We start from the raw sequence: 13,421 nt of genomic DNA on the forward strand, positions 1-13,421 counted from the left end.
CTCCCACACAACCAGGGGCTGAGCTGAAAGCACTGCATCCTGACCAGTCCAAACATTCAACCCAAATCTACACTGGCAATAACATTCTGTAAATAAAATGCATGTACTATATACAGCACGCTCAGTTACCGTTGTGACGCTCGACTCTCCGTCTAAACACGGCTCTCACGTCCATCCTGTCATCACTCCGTCGTGACGTAGGACTGATCGCTCCGGTACATTCTCAGGCTCTGTGCTGGACTCTGATCCTGAAGGTGACATCTGTTTAGCATTGACCCCCCCCACCATCACCTTCTTCCCGGGGTCAGGGGATCGTCATGGTGACACGGTGTGGGATGGAGCAGGGGCTGGGAGGAGGCTGGATCACTGCAGAGCTACTGGCCAGCTCCATGCTGACTGACCCTCACAGGACCTCCTGGTCAGCTCCATGCTGACTGACCCTCACAGGACCTCCTGGTCAGCTCCATGCTGACTGACCCTCACAGGACCTCCTGGTCAGCTCCATGCTGACTGACCCTCACAGGACCTCCTGGTCAGCTCCATGCTGACTGGCCCTCACAGGACCTCCTGGTCAGCTCCATGCTGACTGGCCCTCACAGGACCTCCTGACCAGCTCCATGCTGACTGGCCCTCACAGGACCTGCTGGTCAGCTCCATGCTGACTGACCCTCACAGGACCTGCTGGTCAGCTCCATGCTGACTGACCCTCACAGGATCTCCTGATCAGATCCATGCTGACTGACCCTCACAGGACCTCCTGACCAGCTCCATGCTGACTGACCCTCACAGGACCTCCTGGTCAGCTCCATGCTGACTGGCCCTCACAGGACCTCCTGGTCAGCTCCATGCTGACTGGCCCTCACAGGACCTCCTGACCAGCTCCATGCTGACTGGCCCTCACAGGACCTCCTGGTCAGCTCCATGCTGACTGGCCCTCACAGGACCTGCTGGTCAGCTCCATGCTGACTGGCCCTCACAGGTCCTCCCCCTCTCTAGTAGGCCCCATCCATAAAGGTTGATCGCCCGTGCACCTGCCTCCCCTTAGCGCAGAGTTGAGCTCACCGCTGCCCCCACCCACCCAGACGTTCCATACGCCCAGCCTAATCCCGAGGTTGACCCCTCCCCACCCACACCCACTTTTCACCCATTAAAGCCACCCCTCTAACTAAAATCACCTGCAACCCCCCCCCCCCCCCCCCAGACAACAGCTTAATCCATCAGTCGCGCTCAGATTTCTATCTCCTCTCTCTCCATGCCACCTGCACACCTGAAACGGCAGATTACATGGGAATAACAGAAGGCATGCTTGCTCTCAGTCTCTTTACTTTGAGCGTCAAAAATACTCCACCCCCCCGAAACGGCGGCGGCGGCGAAACGCATACCGCTCCACTTGTTATGAAGCGACACAAAGCCAGGAATGCACTTCCCCCATTGAGGATGGAAACCTGAAGTATTCCCCTCATTGTTCTGCATCTACAATAGCAGGCAGGTCCTCACTAAAAGCTGCCCTGTGTGGAAGCCTGCTCCCCGGCTCTCTAATCCCACCCCCCCACCCCCAGGTACAGTGCACCACAGCTCAGCCAGGCATGCAGCTAGACATTACTTTCATGCCCTGGCCTCTTGACCAGAACGCAGCCTGGAGGACAGGTCCACATATCCAACTCACACCTCCGGCCATCCAGCCTCCAGTAGCTGTGAAACTGGGAGACAGCCGTACGGCCGACTCAGGTATAAAGTGACAGCTGGGGCCCCTTGTCCTCATCCACACTGTTATTCCTACAGTAGTCGTAGCAGCGAGCGAGGGAAGAAGAAGAAGGCGGGGAAAAAAAAGGCATCGCAAAACAAAGTCTGTAATTAAGGAAAGCAACAAGTTTGTTCTCTCTTCATGCCGAGGCTGTGTTCATTCAGCACTCGGTGCCGCCTGGGGACTGAGGGCTGGGCCTCACATCACAGCACTGCTGACTGGAGGCTTTCACATAGTTTGGATGCAGCGATTATAAATCCGATTGAGTTCATTCTCCCGAGGAGCTGTATGTGCCTGGGATCTGGGGCCATCGCTGGGTCACTGCCGGGGATCCAGGACCGTGGGGAGGTGCGAGTCACAGAGGGAGGGGCAGACTGGAGGTACAGCACCACACCACCACTGCTGTTGCTCCCCGGAAATCAATACAGAAACATGGACCCGATGATGTGAATAATGACACGACTGTGGGTGATCATTTCTTCCTGCCTGGATATGAGTAAATGAATCAAACAGGGACCCACGTGTCACTGAGGCTAGATGTGGACTTCAGTGACATCCCTGCCACACCCCTTGTAGTATCCTCTGGCCTGTTCCCACGGGAATGCACTCGGCAGTCTCCGTGACGACAGTGGAAGACTTATGGTCCCGCGCGCCTGGCCTTGGACTTCAAACGCAACAGATGCCTCGTCGAGAGCCCCGACAACTGGGACCTGCTCCTCACAGACGAACACAGCCTGACCCTCTAGACAACCCTATGACACACAGATTGTTTACTGTATCACCTGCTTGTTTGTGTGGGTGGGTGCTCACTACCACAGTTTAACCTGCACTGGTCTTCACGCACACACACACACACACACACACACATATATATATATTACACACACATATATGTCTTTCTTAAGCATAAAAACAGGATGACAGTCTGGGTGGCTTTTGGAATAAAATAAAATAAACTGACCATCGAAAGTTCTGTATGCCGAAGGAAACACAGTTAGCTTAAGCTATCGACAATCGACAATATCAACAACATCCAACTCAGCTAGCCAACAATCGTTTGAGTTCCTTTCAAAACATTTCCCAAATTCCTCTCCAAAGAATCCCCAGAGCTAGCATGCTAGCGTGACACAGCCCCGACAGGCATGGCAGACAGCAGCAGGAGTGTGGAGGCTATGGGGGTCAGGTTGATGCCCCTGGCAGAGAGCAGGTCAGCCCAGGCAGGGCAGCAGCAGCACTGCAGGCTGACCTCACCTCCTCCCCGCACCACAGGCCCCAGCCTGCTCCTCCTTCCTCCACATTGTTGGAATACTTTGTTCTTCTGGCACTGTGGAGAGGCTCACTGCGGAGAACACCGCAGCTGATGTTGGCATCAACGTGCCCGTGTGTTCGGTGTGTCTCTGTGCACTTGCGCGCATGTGTACGTGGGCGTTACCAGTGTGCGTGTGGACTCGCGTATCTGTGCGTGTGTGTTTGTGTGAATGATGGTCGATGGGGGGGAAGGCCTCCACAAAGGTCTCCATTGTTTTGCTTTATCAAAAGGCCTGTGAGTGTGACCAGCGCTTCCCTGATAATATCAGCTTGTAAACCTTATGGAGGCAGTGGGAGAGACAGAGGCACTGGGTCGGGTAAATACCTCCTCCTCTGCTACCTACTGTACTGTGATACCTAGCTACCAACCTCCCTACCTACTGTACTGTGATACCTAGCTACCAACCTCCCTCCCTAGCTACTGTACTGTGATACCTAGCTACCAACCTCCCTCCCTAGCTACTGTACTGTGATACCTAGCTACCAACCTCCCTACCTACTGTACTGTGATACCTAGCTACCAACCTCCCTACCTACTGTACTGTGATACCTAGCTACCAACCTCCCTCCCTAGCTACCAACCTCCCTACCAACCTCCCTACCAACCTCCCTCCCTACCTACCTACCTACCTACCTACCTACCAACCTCCCTACCTACCTCCCTACCTAGCTACCAACCTCCCTACCTACCTACCAACCTCCCTAACTCCCTACCAACCTCCCTACCTACCTACCTACCGCATGAACACACTTATGGCTTCTGGAAAGCTGATATGAGAGGAGAATCAATCAGCTTGTCAGTTAACGGCAAAGCTGCTGGTAAACACTCAGGGCCCCTGGAGCTCATGTGCAGCTGAGCTCAGTTTAACTTTAGAAACAGAGGAAATGGAGGAGGAAAGGCACACTGGGGTCCGGCGCATGCACGCACACACGCGCACACATACAGACACGCACACACACAGAAACACAGATGCACATACACACGCACACACACACACACACACACACACATAAAGAGGTGATTAGTTATTAATCCTTCCCTTTCTATAGAGAGAATGGAAGGCATGCATCGCCTAGGGTGGAGGGGGTTTAAAAAGTTCAAGCAAAACAGCTTCTCCCAACAGCTCGGGGTAACAACAGTAGAAATATTTGAGGTGGTTGGCTGTGCACAATACTCCCCATTCATTTCATTCACACGGTCTAATACTTGATAGTGAGGTCAACACAGTCAGACAAACGTTTCAGTCAGACGAATACACAGGGAGGGAAAGGCTTGATACATAAAAGTGGAGATGACCCACACAGCGCACTCTCAGGGGGAGTGGGGAAGAGAAGGGCACTGTTATCTTGACCTCCTACTAAACAAAGCAGAAACAGGAAAAACAGACCCTGTAGGTCCCACCGCATGGTTTTCTATCCTTTCATACAGGTGTATGCAAAGGCAATTTCAGATCTCTGCGGTCAAATGTTGTTGTTTTTTTTTTTTGGGGGGGGGGGGAGCAGGCTTTTCTCTCTCCCGCTTTCAGTCTCTCTCTTGCTCTCTCGCTCTCTGTTTTTCAGTATGCCTGAAAGGTTTTAAAAAGGAACCGAAGGTGCATAAAGTAGTTCTGGGCCGTGGTGCGTCCGTATGGCGGGCCAGGGAGGGGGAGGGGGGGGGAGGTAGGGGGGTGCATCTGGAGGAGAGCTGAGAAGGGGGCCAGGAGGAGTCAGGGCCAGGACGGGAGCAGACAGGGGGTGGACGGGGCTGTCAGTGAGGGGTCAGCACACCAGGGCGATGCCACAGAGCTGCTGTCTGCTTAAAACATCTCTGGTGGCCTGCTGAGAAAGGCCCGTCTCCATTCTGGGAGAATATAGCGGGCTTTGTAACCGAAAAGGAAGAGAGTGGCTTACAGGAACAACAAATCAACGGGGAATCATTGATTACGATTTCTAGGAAGGAGTCTCCAACTGATGGATTTCTTTCAGAGGAAAAATCAAAGCCGATCCAGCAGTCTGCTTTGCACTGAAACATTTCACTCTGAGATGTCAGAGTGTGTACCTGCTGCTTTTTGCATTTCCCTCGAAGCTCGATTCGGCCCCTTTTTCCAGATGTTCCCCAGCGTTCTGTCTTGATTCCTCTCCCCTGAGTTCTAGACGTTAGACCTTAGCTACTGGAAGAAAACAGGCCAGGAGCAGACCGAGCTGCCAGCCCTTACTCAGCCTCCACAACACCAGACAGGAACAGCCTGAGGTCAATGTCACCCCCCTACCACACGCACACCGTGGTAACTATCAGAGGAGAAGACAAAAACACTGTCACGGGGGTCCTGATTCATTACTCCTTCCACGGATTTCCCCTGTTTTCTAGCACTTCCTGTCACTCGGGCTACTCTTCCTGTAACCTCCCTGAGACACACACACACACCGTTGCATCAATACACACAAACAAGCCGGTGTGCAAACACATACACACAGCGCTTTTATACCAGGATTACTGTACAATCAAGCTAGAAATCCTTTCATCTAAGAAGAGGTGAATCAATAAGAAACACATTCTATGGGAGCCGACAAGCCCAGGCACGGACCAAAGGCCCGGAACGTTCTGAGAGCTCTGAGTGGTGCTTTCAGAGGGATGTTCTCTTCTACCTGCTGTTTCATACAACAGAGCTTTGTGGCTAAACTGAGAAAGCTCACGCTTCGGCTCCAAAACATTCTCAGTCTATGCAGTTCCATTGTGTCTACAAGGCAAAACATTCATTCATTCACAAACTGTTGCTAGGTAGAACATTCAGACAAGGCCAACTGGTTGTTATGGATATTTCCTGGGAATCCTTATAGTCTACAGTCATATTGTTTGGGTACTGGGTCTGGGAACACAAGACAAAACAGTGTAGACTATGATAGATTTCCTGGTAGTAAAACTCTGTGAGGCCTGTTAGAAGGTAGTGCTGGATGACCCTGGCTTAGACCCGGTCCCAAAAACAAGTACGCAGACGTCTTTCAAACTCCTGTGTGTTGTACTAAAACTCCAGAGACCTACTTTACCTCCTAGAAAGCATCTCCGGGACGAGAGGAAGAGGATTGGACAACGAGAACTATTTTCTACACGGTGGGTAAATTTGCTGTGTCAGTGAGATTTACATTTAGAAGAGAACTCAGTCCTTAAAGAGATCAGATCTGATTATAATGAGAGGTCTGTGATCGTCCCCAACGCTGGCTTTCAGAGTGCTTCAGAAGAACCATCAAGTCCAGGCCGCGGAACGAAGGTTAGAGGACGTTTGGGTGAAAAGTCGCCACGAATCGGGAAAGGAATCTGGCACGACCCCGGCCTGAGCAACATCGCCAGGGATAGGAAACTGGGAAAAACCTAAATAAAAACAAAGGACAACAATGAAACCTTATCCTCTGTAGTCTCAGTTTGACTTTGTTTGCTTAAAGGTCTATTCTGAGCTGTGTGCGGTGCAACATGAGGCCGCTGTGGTCGTCTGAGTGTCTGTCGATGTGTGGGAGGGCCACACTGTAAACAAGTTGATCTGGAACATGAATTCGATGCTGGCCAAACCTGGACCAGGCCGTGCATCCACATTTCATTCATACTCCTTAAATCCCATTCTGCAAACTATTCTGCAGATGCAAAATTCCTTTGAAATCGGCCAGAAAAAACCCGAAGCCTTTGAATCTCACGAAGGATACAAGGATGCAGGTGGCTGGAGCACAGTTTATAGCAACACATACTTTCCAGACTTTCCACCAAAACAACAAGACAGATCTCTCTCTGATCTCCAGGCCTATCTGCCAGGTCAGAGAGGCTGCCGGTGGATACGGCTTTTGTTCGAGGGCGCTTTAGCATGAGGGCAAGACAGAGTGTTGTGTTTAGGCAGCAACAAAGTGTTGCCAATAAAGATTTATTCAAAGCAGTTTCGAGCTGGGTTAGAGGGGCAGTTCTACATCACCTGCTCCTCAGTAAACCCAGTAGGAACAGCAGAGGGGGTGGGAGGAATTCATCTTTAAGGACTGTAAAGTAGGTTGAGTAACTCAATTACACTGACAAGTTTGAGAGATTCAATTTATACCCCTCCAAAAAACAGTGAAAAAAAAAAAGAAACGTAGAATCTATTTCATGCCTAATCCTTAAGATGTATTGCTCCTGGTAGGCTTAGAGCTGCTGTGTGCACCGTGTAGATAAGAGAAGCGAACACCCAGGCCCAGAGCCTGGCCACTGCATCTGTCCTGCCTGTGCAGAGGCTGAGACAGGGAGCGACAACTGCGTGCTCCTGCTGGTCAGGATACAGGCAGGGACAGCTGGAGTCTCCCAGCCTCACATCCAGAGCCAGGAAGCAGGGGCGCTGTGCCACAGGGGCGCTGTGCCACAGGCACATAGCAGGACAGAGGCCCCTGCCAGACCGGGGCCCTGTCCCGGGAACATCACAGCCATCGCCAGCATCCTTGCTATCACATTCAAGACCTGCCAACGATTCCTCTAAGCCTCCTCCATTAAGTCGAGATCTAAGAGAGCATGGTGGGGCCAGAGACATAGAGAGAGAGCCAAGCCGCTATCTGGCCAGATCTCGATTCAAAAGCACATGGGGTCATTTTTCAAGTTTCCTCTACCCTTGGCACAACAGAAAAGCAGTATGTGTGTGTGTGTGTGTGTGGGTGTGTGCGGGCGTGGGTGTGTGTGTGTGTGTGGGTGTGTGCGGGCGTGCGTTGGGGTCTCACCTTGCGGATCAGAGACAGACACCGGGGCACCTTGTGCTCCAGCTTGACGATGGTGATGAAGTCGCTCTCCTGCCGCTCGTCCTCGCTGGCGTTGCACAGGGACAGAGGGTGCGACTAGGACACGGGGACACAGGAGAGACACACCGTCAGGGCGGCCCCGGCTCCACCACGCTCATCAGTCACATCACATCGTCGCACACATTCGTCACCGGCGCTGGGGGACATTGTCACGTCGCCCCACAGTGGGAGTAGACACCGTGTACATGATGGCAAGGTTGAGGTGACCCCGCCAGCAGGGCAGGACCTTCTGTGTGAGGAGCACGAACGAGGAGAGACCAAACGTCTCCGACCGTTAAAGGACGCCGTGCTGGTTAACTCGGCCTGCTTCTGTCTCTCTATATTGATGGCGTATGGTTGATGTATTCAACACTTCCTTCATATGTGGGCGCCGATTTGACTAACAGCTCCCCTTATCACAGGCTACAGAAATAAATCTATGGAAAAGGTGTCAAGCCAAGCCGCCTGGTTTACAGTGGGCTGTAAAAAAAAAAGACACCACCTACAGTGTGACATGCGAGCTGGCAGGAGTGGGGCTGAGGCCTGGAATGCCCCCTCTGCATCCTCACAGAATGAACTGCGAGGAGGTTAGGATCTCTATTCAGATCCCCGAGTACTGAAGGAATAACGGTTTTCTTATTTGATCCCTTCTGACAAGGACTGGATGGTTGGTGAAAGGCTGTGTTTAAGGGCTCAAGGGGTGACAGCCGTGTTTGTCAGTCCCACTGCCACAAGCTGGTCGCACGGAACCCTGGGAAGGGGTCGGAAAAGCCACCCTGTCCCCATGACATCACCGAGGGGCGGAGACGCAGGGATGCGACCGTGTGTGTGTGCAAGGAAACTCATACCTAAGCCTCATTACAACCATCATTCTCTCAGCTGCACCCACACTCTCCCCTCACATCACATCACCCAGCCTGGTCCCACCCTGCCTGTCTTAGTCCCCAGCCTAGTTCACTCTAGCCCGGTCTGGACCCAGCCCACCCCAGCACAGGCTAGCCTGGCCCAGTCCACTCTCTCCCACCCTGGCCCAGCCCAACCCAGCCTGCTCCAACCTAACCCAGCCCAGCCCACCCCAGCACAGGCTAGCCTGGCCCAATCCACTCTCGCCCACCCTGGCCCAGCCCAACCCAGCCTGCTCCAACCTAACCCAGCCCAGCCCACCCCAGCTTAACCCAGCCTGCTCCAACCTAACCCAGCCTAGCCCGCCTCAGTTTAACCCAGCCTGCACCAGCCTAACCCAGCCCAGCCGCCCCAGCTTAACCCAGCCTGCTCCAACCTAACCCAGCCAAGCCCGCCCCAGCTTAACCCAGCCTGCACCAGCCCAGCCCAGCCTAGTCCACAGGCCTCTTCATGTGGCTGTGGCCTGAGGTCACAGGGCTCCCACTCTCGTCTCACCCAAGCGGAAATCCCTAAATTAAAAAGGCCCAGGGGTGACATCAACAGCTGGCACCCCAGTCGAGACGGACTGACGTCATGCATCACGCAGGGCTTGTGTGTGTCCATCATAGTGGGAAAGAAAGAGAAGGGGAGAGAGACACCGAGAGGAGAGAGAGAGAGAAGGAGAGGGAGGGGGGGAGAGAGAGGAGAGAGCAGGAGAGAGAGACTGAGAGGAAAGGAGAGGGAGAAGGAGGGGGGAGAGAGAGGAGAGAGCACAGAGCAGGAGAGAGAGAGAGACTGAGAGGAAAGGAGAGGGAGGGGGAGGGGGAGAGAGAGGAGAGAGCAGGATAGAGAGAGACTCAGAGGAGAGGAGAGGGAAAAGGAGAGGGAGGGGGGAGAGCAGAGAAGAGGAGGGATGAGAGACAGAGAAGGGGAGAGAAGGAGAGAGAGAAAAACATCCCAGTTAACCACCTCACGCATGGGTGGGTCCAGTTCACGAAGGAGTGAACCAAAGACACACGTGCCCCGAATGATTAATATGATAGAACAAAGTATGGCGTGTTGGCAACGCAACTATGAAAACAACAACATTGATGATTAAAGAACAGCTTGCACTCACAGGCCAAAAAGTCAGCAGAGGGTTTGGACTCTAACCCTAACAACTGCAGGCCTTCACGGTTGCTGTCCCCCAAAACAAACTCAACAACAAAACCCAGAGTCCCAGTTTCTTCAGCTAGCATGTTGTCCAGTATTTACAGAAAGTTGTTATGGTTGAGGGGGACAGTGTGCTCCAGCTGAACTGCACAGCTGGAAACACACACTGTAGACATATACAAACACACACACACACACACACACTGTATACAAACACACACATACACACACACCTATCCTTCACTGAGAATTACAGTAGTGAAATACCAGTAAAACTCTGTAGCTTGATGGTGAACATTATGCCAAGCTAAAGCTAGCACTGTGCCGGCTCATGGGTGTTGTCTAGATTTCAGAACTGGGTCCATGTAAGAGGCTCAAGCTGGCCAGGTCTGGTGTGTGAAAGAAAGGTGACCCTCTGGTCTGGTCTGGCCTAATCTGGCCTGCATGCTACCTCTGGTCTGGTTTGGCCTGGTCTTGTCTGGTCTGGCCTGCATACCACCTCTGGTCTGGTTTGGCCTGGTCTGGCCTGCATGCTACCTCTGGTTTGGCCTGGTCTGGCCTGCATGCTACCCTGCAAGCTGCTTTACCAGTCCACGTTTACTAGGCTCAAATCAAAGACCCACAGCAGAAGCCTCAATCAAAAAACAAACAAACAAACAAAAAAACCTTACTATTCACTGCCGCCATCACCACACCCTGCCATACTATAGGTTTAGGGAAAATGCAAAAAAGTATTCTTCTGTCAATAGATGTTTTCCATGCCATGCAGTCTTGTAACAATATCTCCTTTGGCTCTTTATTACACCTTGACATGCAAAAGTTTGGAAATAATTTGAAACTAGTGGAAACTACTCAATAATAGACATCGAGTTTAACATAAGGATTCAGTCTTGTCTAGTCAGAGTGTCTGACAGACAGAGAGGCTCTGTAAACCCCATATCTGACAACATGTTGTTAGTGTCAGCTTTGCTTACAAGACTAGGTATTATCTTCTTTTATAGATACGCCATCTCTGTTTTCAATCAGAAGACCGTGAACAGAGTCCACATGTCCCTGCTAGTAACATCGGCCAGTCAGCAGCAGACTGTGTTGGACTATAAACGGCTGACAGACTGAAACATCTTCATATGGTTTTTGTACGGGCCTGAGAGAAAAAGGGGCCTGGGAACCAGAATCACTGAGTCTCCATTTCACAGGGACTAGAAACCGCAGGGCGCACAAACAGTTTAGTCCTCTAGTCTGTTATCAATGGTCACTCCTCTGTGTATATCTGTGTAAAGGCCGGAGATGTCCATCCAGTCCTTTGTAGCCACGATTAAAGACATTCTTCTCCAGCTCCATCAAACTCTGCCCCCCCCAAAATACTCCAAGGGAAGAATCTAACACTCTCAAAAACAAACACACAAGCAGGAAAAAAGTCTAAGTCAATAGTAGCTGTGGTGAGAAGTCAATCATTTTTTCCCTCCCTTTGCCTTGTGGCTCTTCTTTTTTCAACTGCCAATAATCGTGTGTGTGTGTGTGGGGGGGGGGGGGAGGGGGGTGAGGGATCGGGTGAGGGGTGGGTGGGTGAGGAGTGGGTGGCGCAGGGGGCGTTCTTGTTCCTCTGCTGGCAGGATTCTGAGTCAGGACCAGGCAGTTACGTCAGCGTGCGTTATAGGAGCGAACCGAAGGGCACCTCTCATCAGACTCTAACGCGCAGTTACTGTCCCGCTCCACACGCCAAACCTTGCCTGGTGAAATACTGCACAAACTGTCGAAATGTTCAAAGTGAGCCACCTAGTTCATTTGGAGATGAAAGGAATGCATGTACAGCATGTGGCTCCTGTATCATAGGGGGGGGGGGGGGGGGGGGGGCATTTCAAAGAAGTCCTGGAAAGCCTGCCAAGTTAGTGTACGTCAAGGAAGAATTCTACTAACCCAGCCTTCAGCCTCCAGCTCCACTCACACCCATGCCCAGACACACACACACATTCACAAATACACACACACAGGCAGAATATGTGTTCGCTGACCTGGTCTGCATTCTGAGTTCCCACCCAGTTTTGCTGTGAAGCCAGTCAACAGAATGCCTCAACCAGTCACAGCTGGGCTCTTCAATCTGACGGACGCACTCTCTCTCACCCTCTTTCTCTCGCTCTCTCTCCCTCTTTCTCTCTATCTCTGAGCCTGGTACAACAGGCCCGGCTGCAGGGCCAGACTCAACATCAAACACACACCTGAGTCTCAACGCACACACACACACACACACACACATACACACACACATCGGAGGCTGGATTAAAAGGTCATAATATTCTGAGTGGATTAAAGAAGGGATGAAAGCAGAGAGGAGTAGGGGAGTTACTGCTGGTGTGTCGGAAGTTGGGACAGTCTCTCAGCCAGTAGTCTCTCAGGCCAGCAGTCTCTCAGGCCAGTAGACTCTCAGGCCAGTAGACTCTCAGGCCAGCAGTCTCTCAGGCCAGTAGACTCTCAGGCCAGTAGACTCTCAGGCCAGTAGACTCTCAGGCCAGTAGACTCTCAGGCCAGTAGACTCTCAGGCCAGTAGACTCTCAGCCAGTAGTCTCTCAGGCCAGTAGACTCTCAGCCAGTAGTCTCTCAGGCCAGTAGACTCTCAGGCCAGTAGACTCTCAGGCCAGTAGACTCTCAGGCCAGTAGACTCTCAGGCCAGTAGACTCTCAGCCAGTAGTCTCTCAGGCCAGTAGACTCTCAGGCCAGTAGACTCTCAGGCCAGTAGACTCTCAGGCCAGTAGACTCTCAGGCCAGTAGACTCTCAGGCCAGTAGACTCTCAGCCAGTAGTCTCTCAGGCCAGTAGACTCTCAGCCAGTAGTCTCTCAGGCCAGTAGACTCTCAGGCCAGTAGACTCTCAGGCCAGTAGACTCTCAGGCCAGTAGACTCTCAGCCAGTAGTCTCTCAGGCCAGTAGACTCTCAGCCAGTAGTCTCTCAGGCCAGTAGACTCTCAGGCCAGTAGACTCTCAGCCAGTAGACTCTCAGGCCAGTAGACTCTCAGGCCAGTAGTCTCTCAGGCCAGTAGACTCTCAGGCCAGTAGACTCTCGGGCCAGTAGTCTCTCAGGCCAGTAGACTCTCAGGCCAGTAGACTCTCAGGCCAGTAGACTCTCAGGCCAGTAGACTCTCAGCCAGTAGTCTCTCAGGCCAGTAGACTCTCAGGCCAGTAGTCTCTCAGGCCAGTAGACTCTCAGGCCAGTAGACTCTCAGGCCAGCAGACTCTCAGGCCAGTAGACTCTCAGGCCAGTAGACTCTCAGGCCAGTAGACTCTCAGGCCAGTAGACTCTCAGGCCAGTAGACTCTCAGGCCAGTAGACTCTCAGGCCAGTAGACTCTCAGGCCAGTTCAAGTTCAAACATTGACATTTCCCCTGAACACTCTAAACTTCCTGTCCCCTTCCTGTGTGTGTGTGTGTGTGTGTGTGTGTGTGTGTGGGGGGGGGGATCTGGGTGATAGACCCAGATCATTCATTAGTAATGTGCATTAGAAAGGTACTATGTCCAAAGGAAGTCTTGGAGTTTCTGAAATGTGTGCATGAGTGTGTGTGTGTCTGTGTGTGAGCAGCGGCCTGCAGG

At 52.3% G+C, this 13,421-nt stretch overlaps 1 protein-coding gene across 1 annotated transcript in view; it reads right to left on the reverse strand.

Annotated features, from left to right (window-relative positions):
• rnf43 (ring finger protein 43) overlaps positions 1-13,421 on the reverse strand; it is a 67,655-nt gene that overhangs the window by 15,440 nt on the left and 38,794 nt on the right. Inside the window, exon 2 of the mRNA XM_084697643.1 lies at positions 7,751-7,864. Within this exon, the coding sequence (XP_084553769.1) occupies positions 7,751-7,864 (114 nt within the window). The remainder of the gene's footprint in view (positions 1-7,750; positions 7,865-13,421) is intronic.

This window comes from Hypomesus nipponensis, chromosome 5, assembly GCF_054491055.1.
Source record: "Hypomesus nipponensis isolate SF chromosome 5, ASM5449105v1, whole genome shotgun sequence".
In the NCBI taxonomy this organism is placed as follows: domain Eukaryota; kingdom Metazoa; phylum Chordata; class Actinopteri; order Osmeriformes; family Osmeridae; genus Hypomesus; species Hypomesus nipponensis.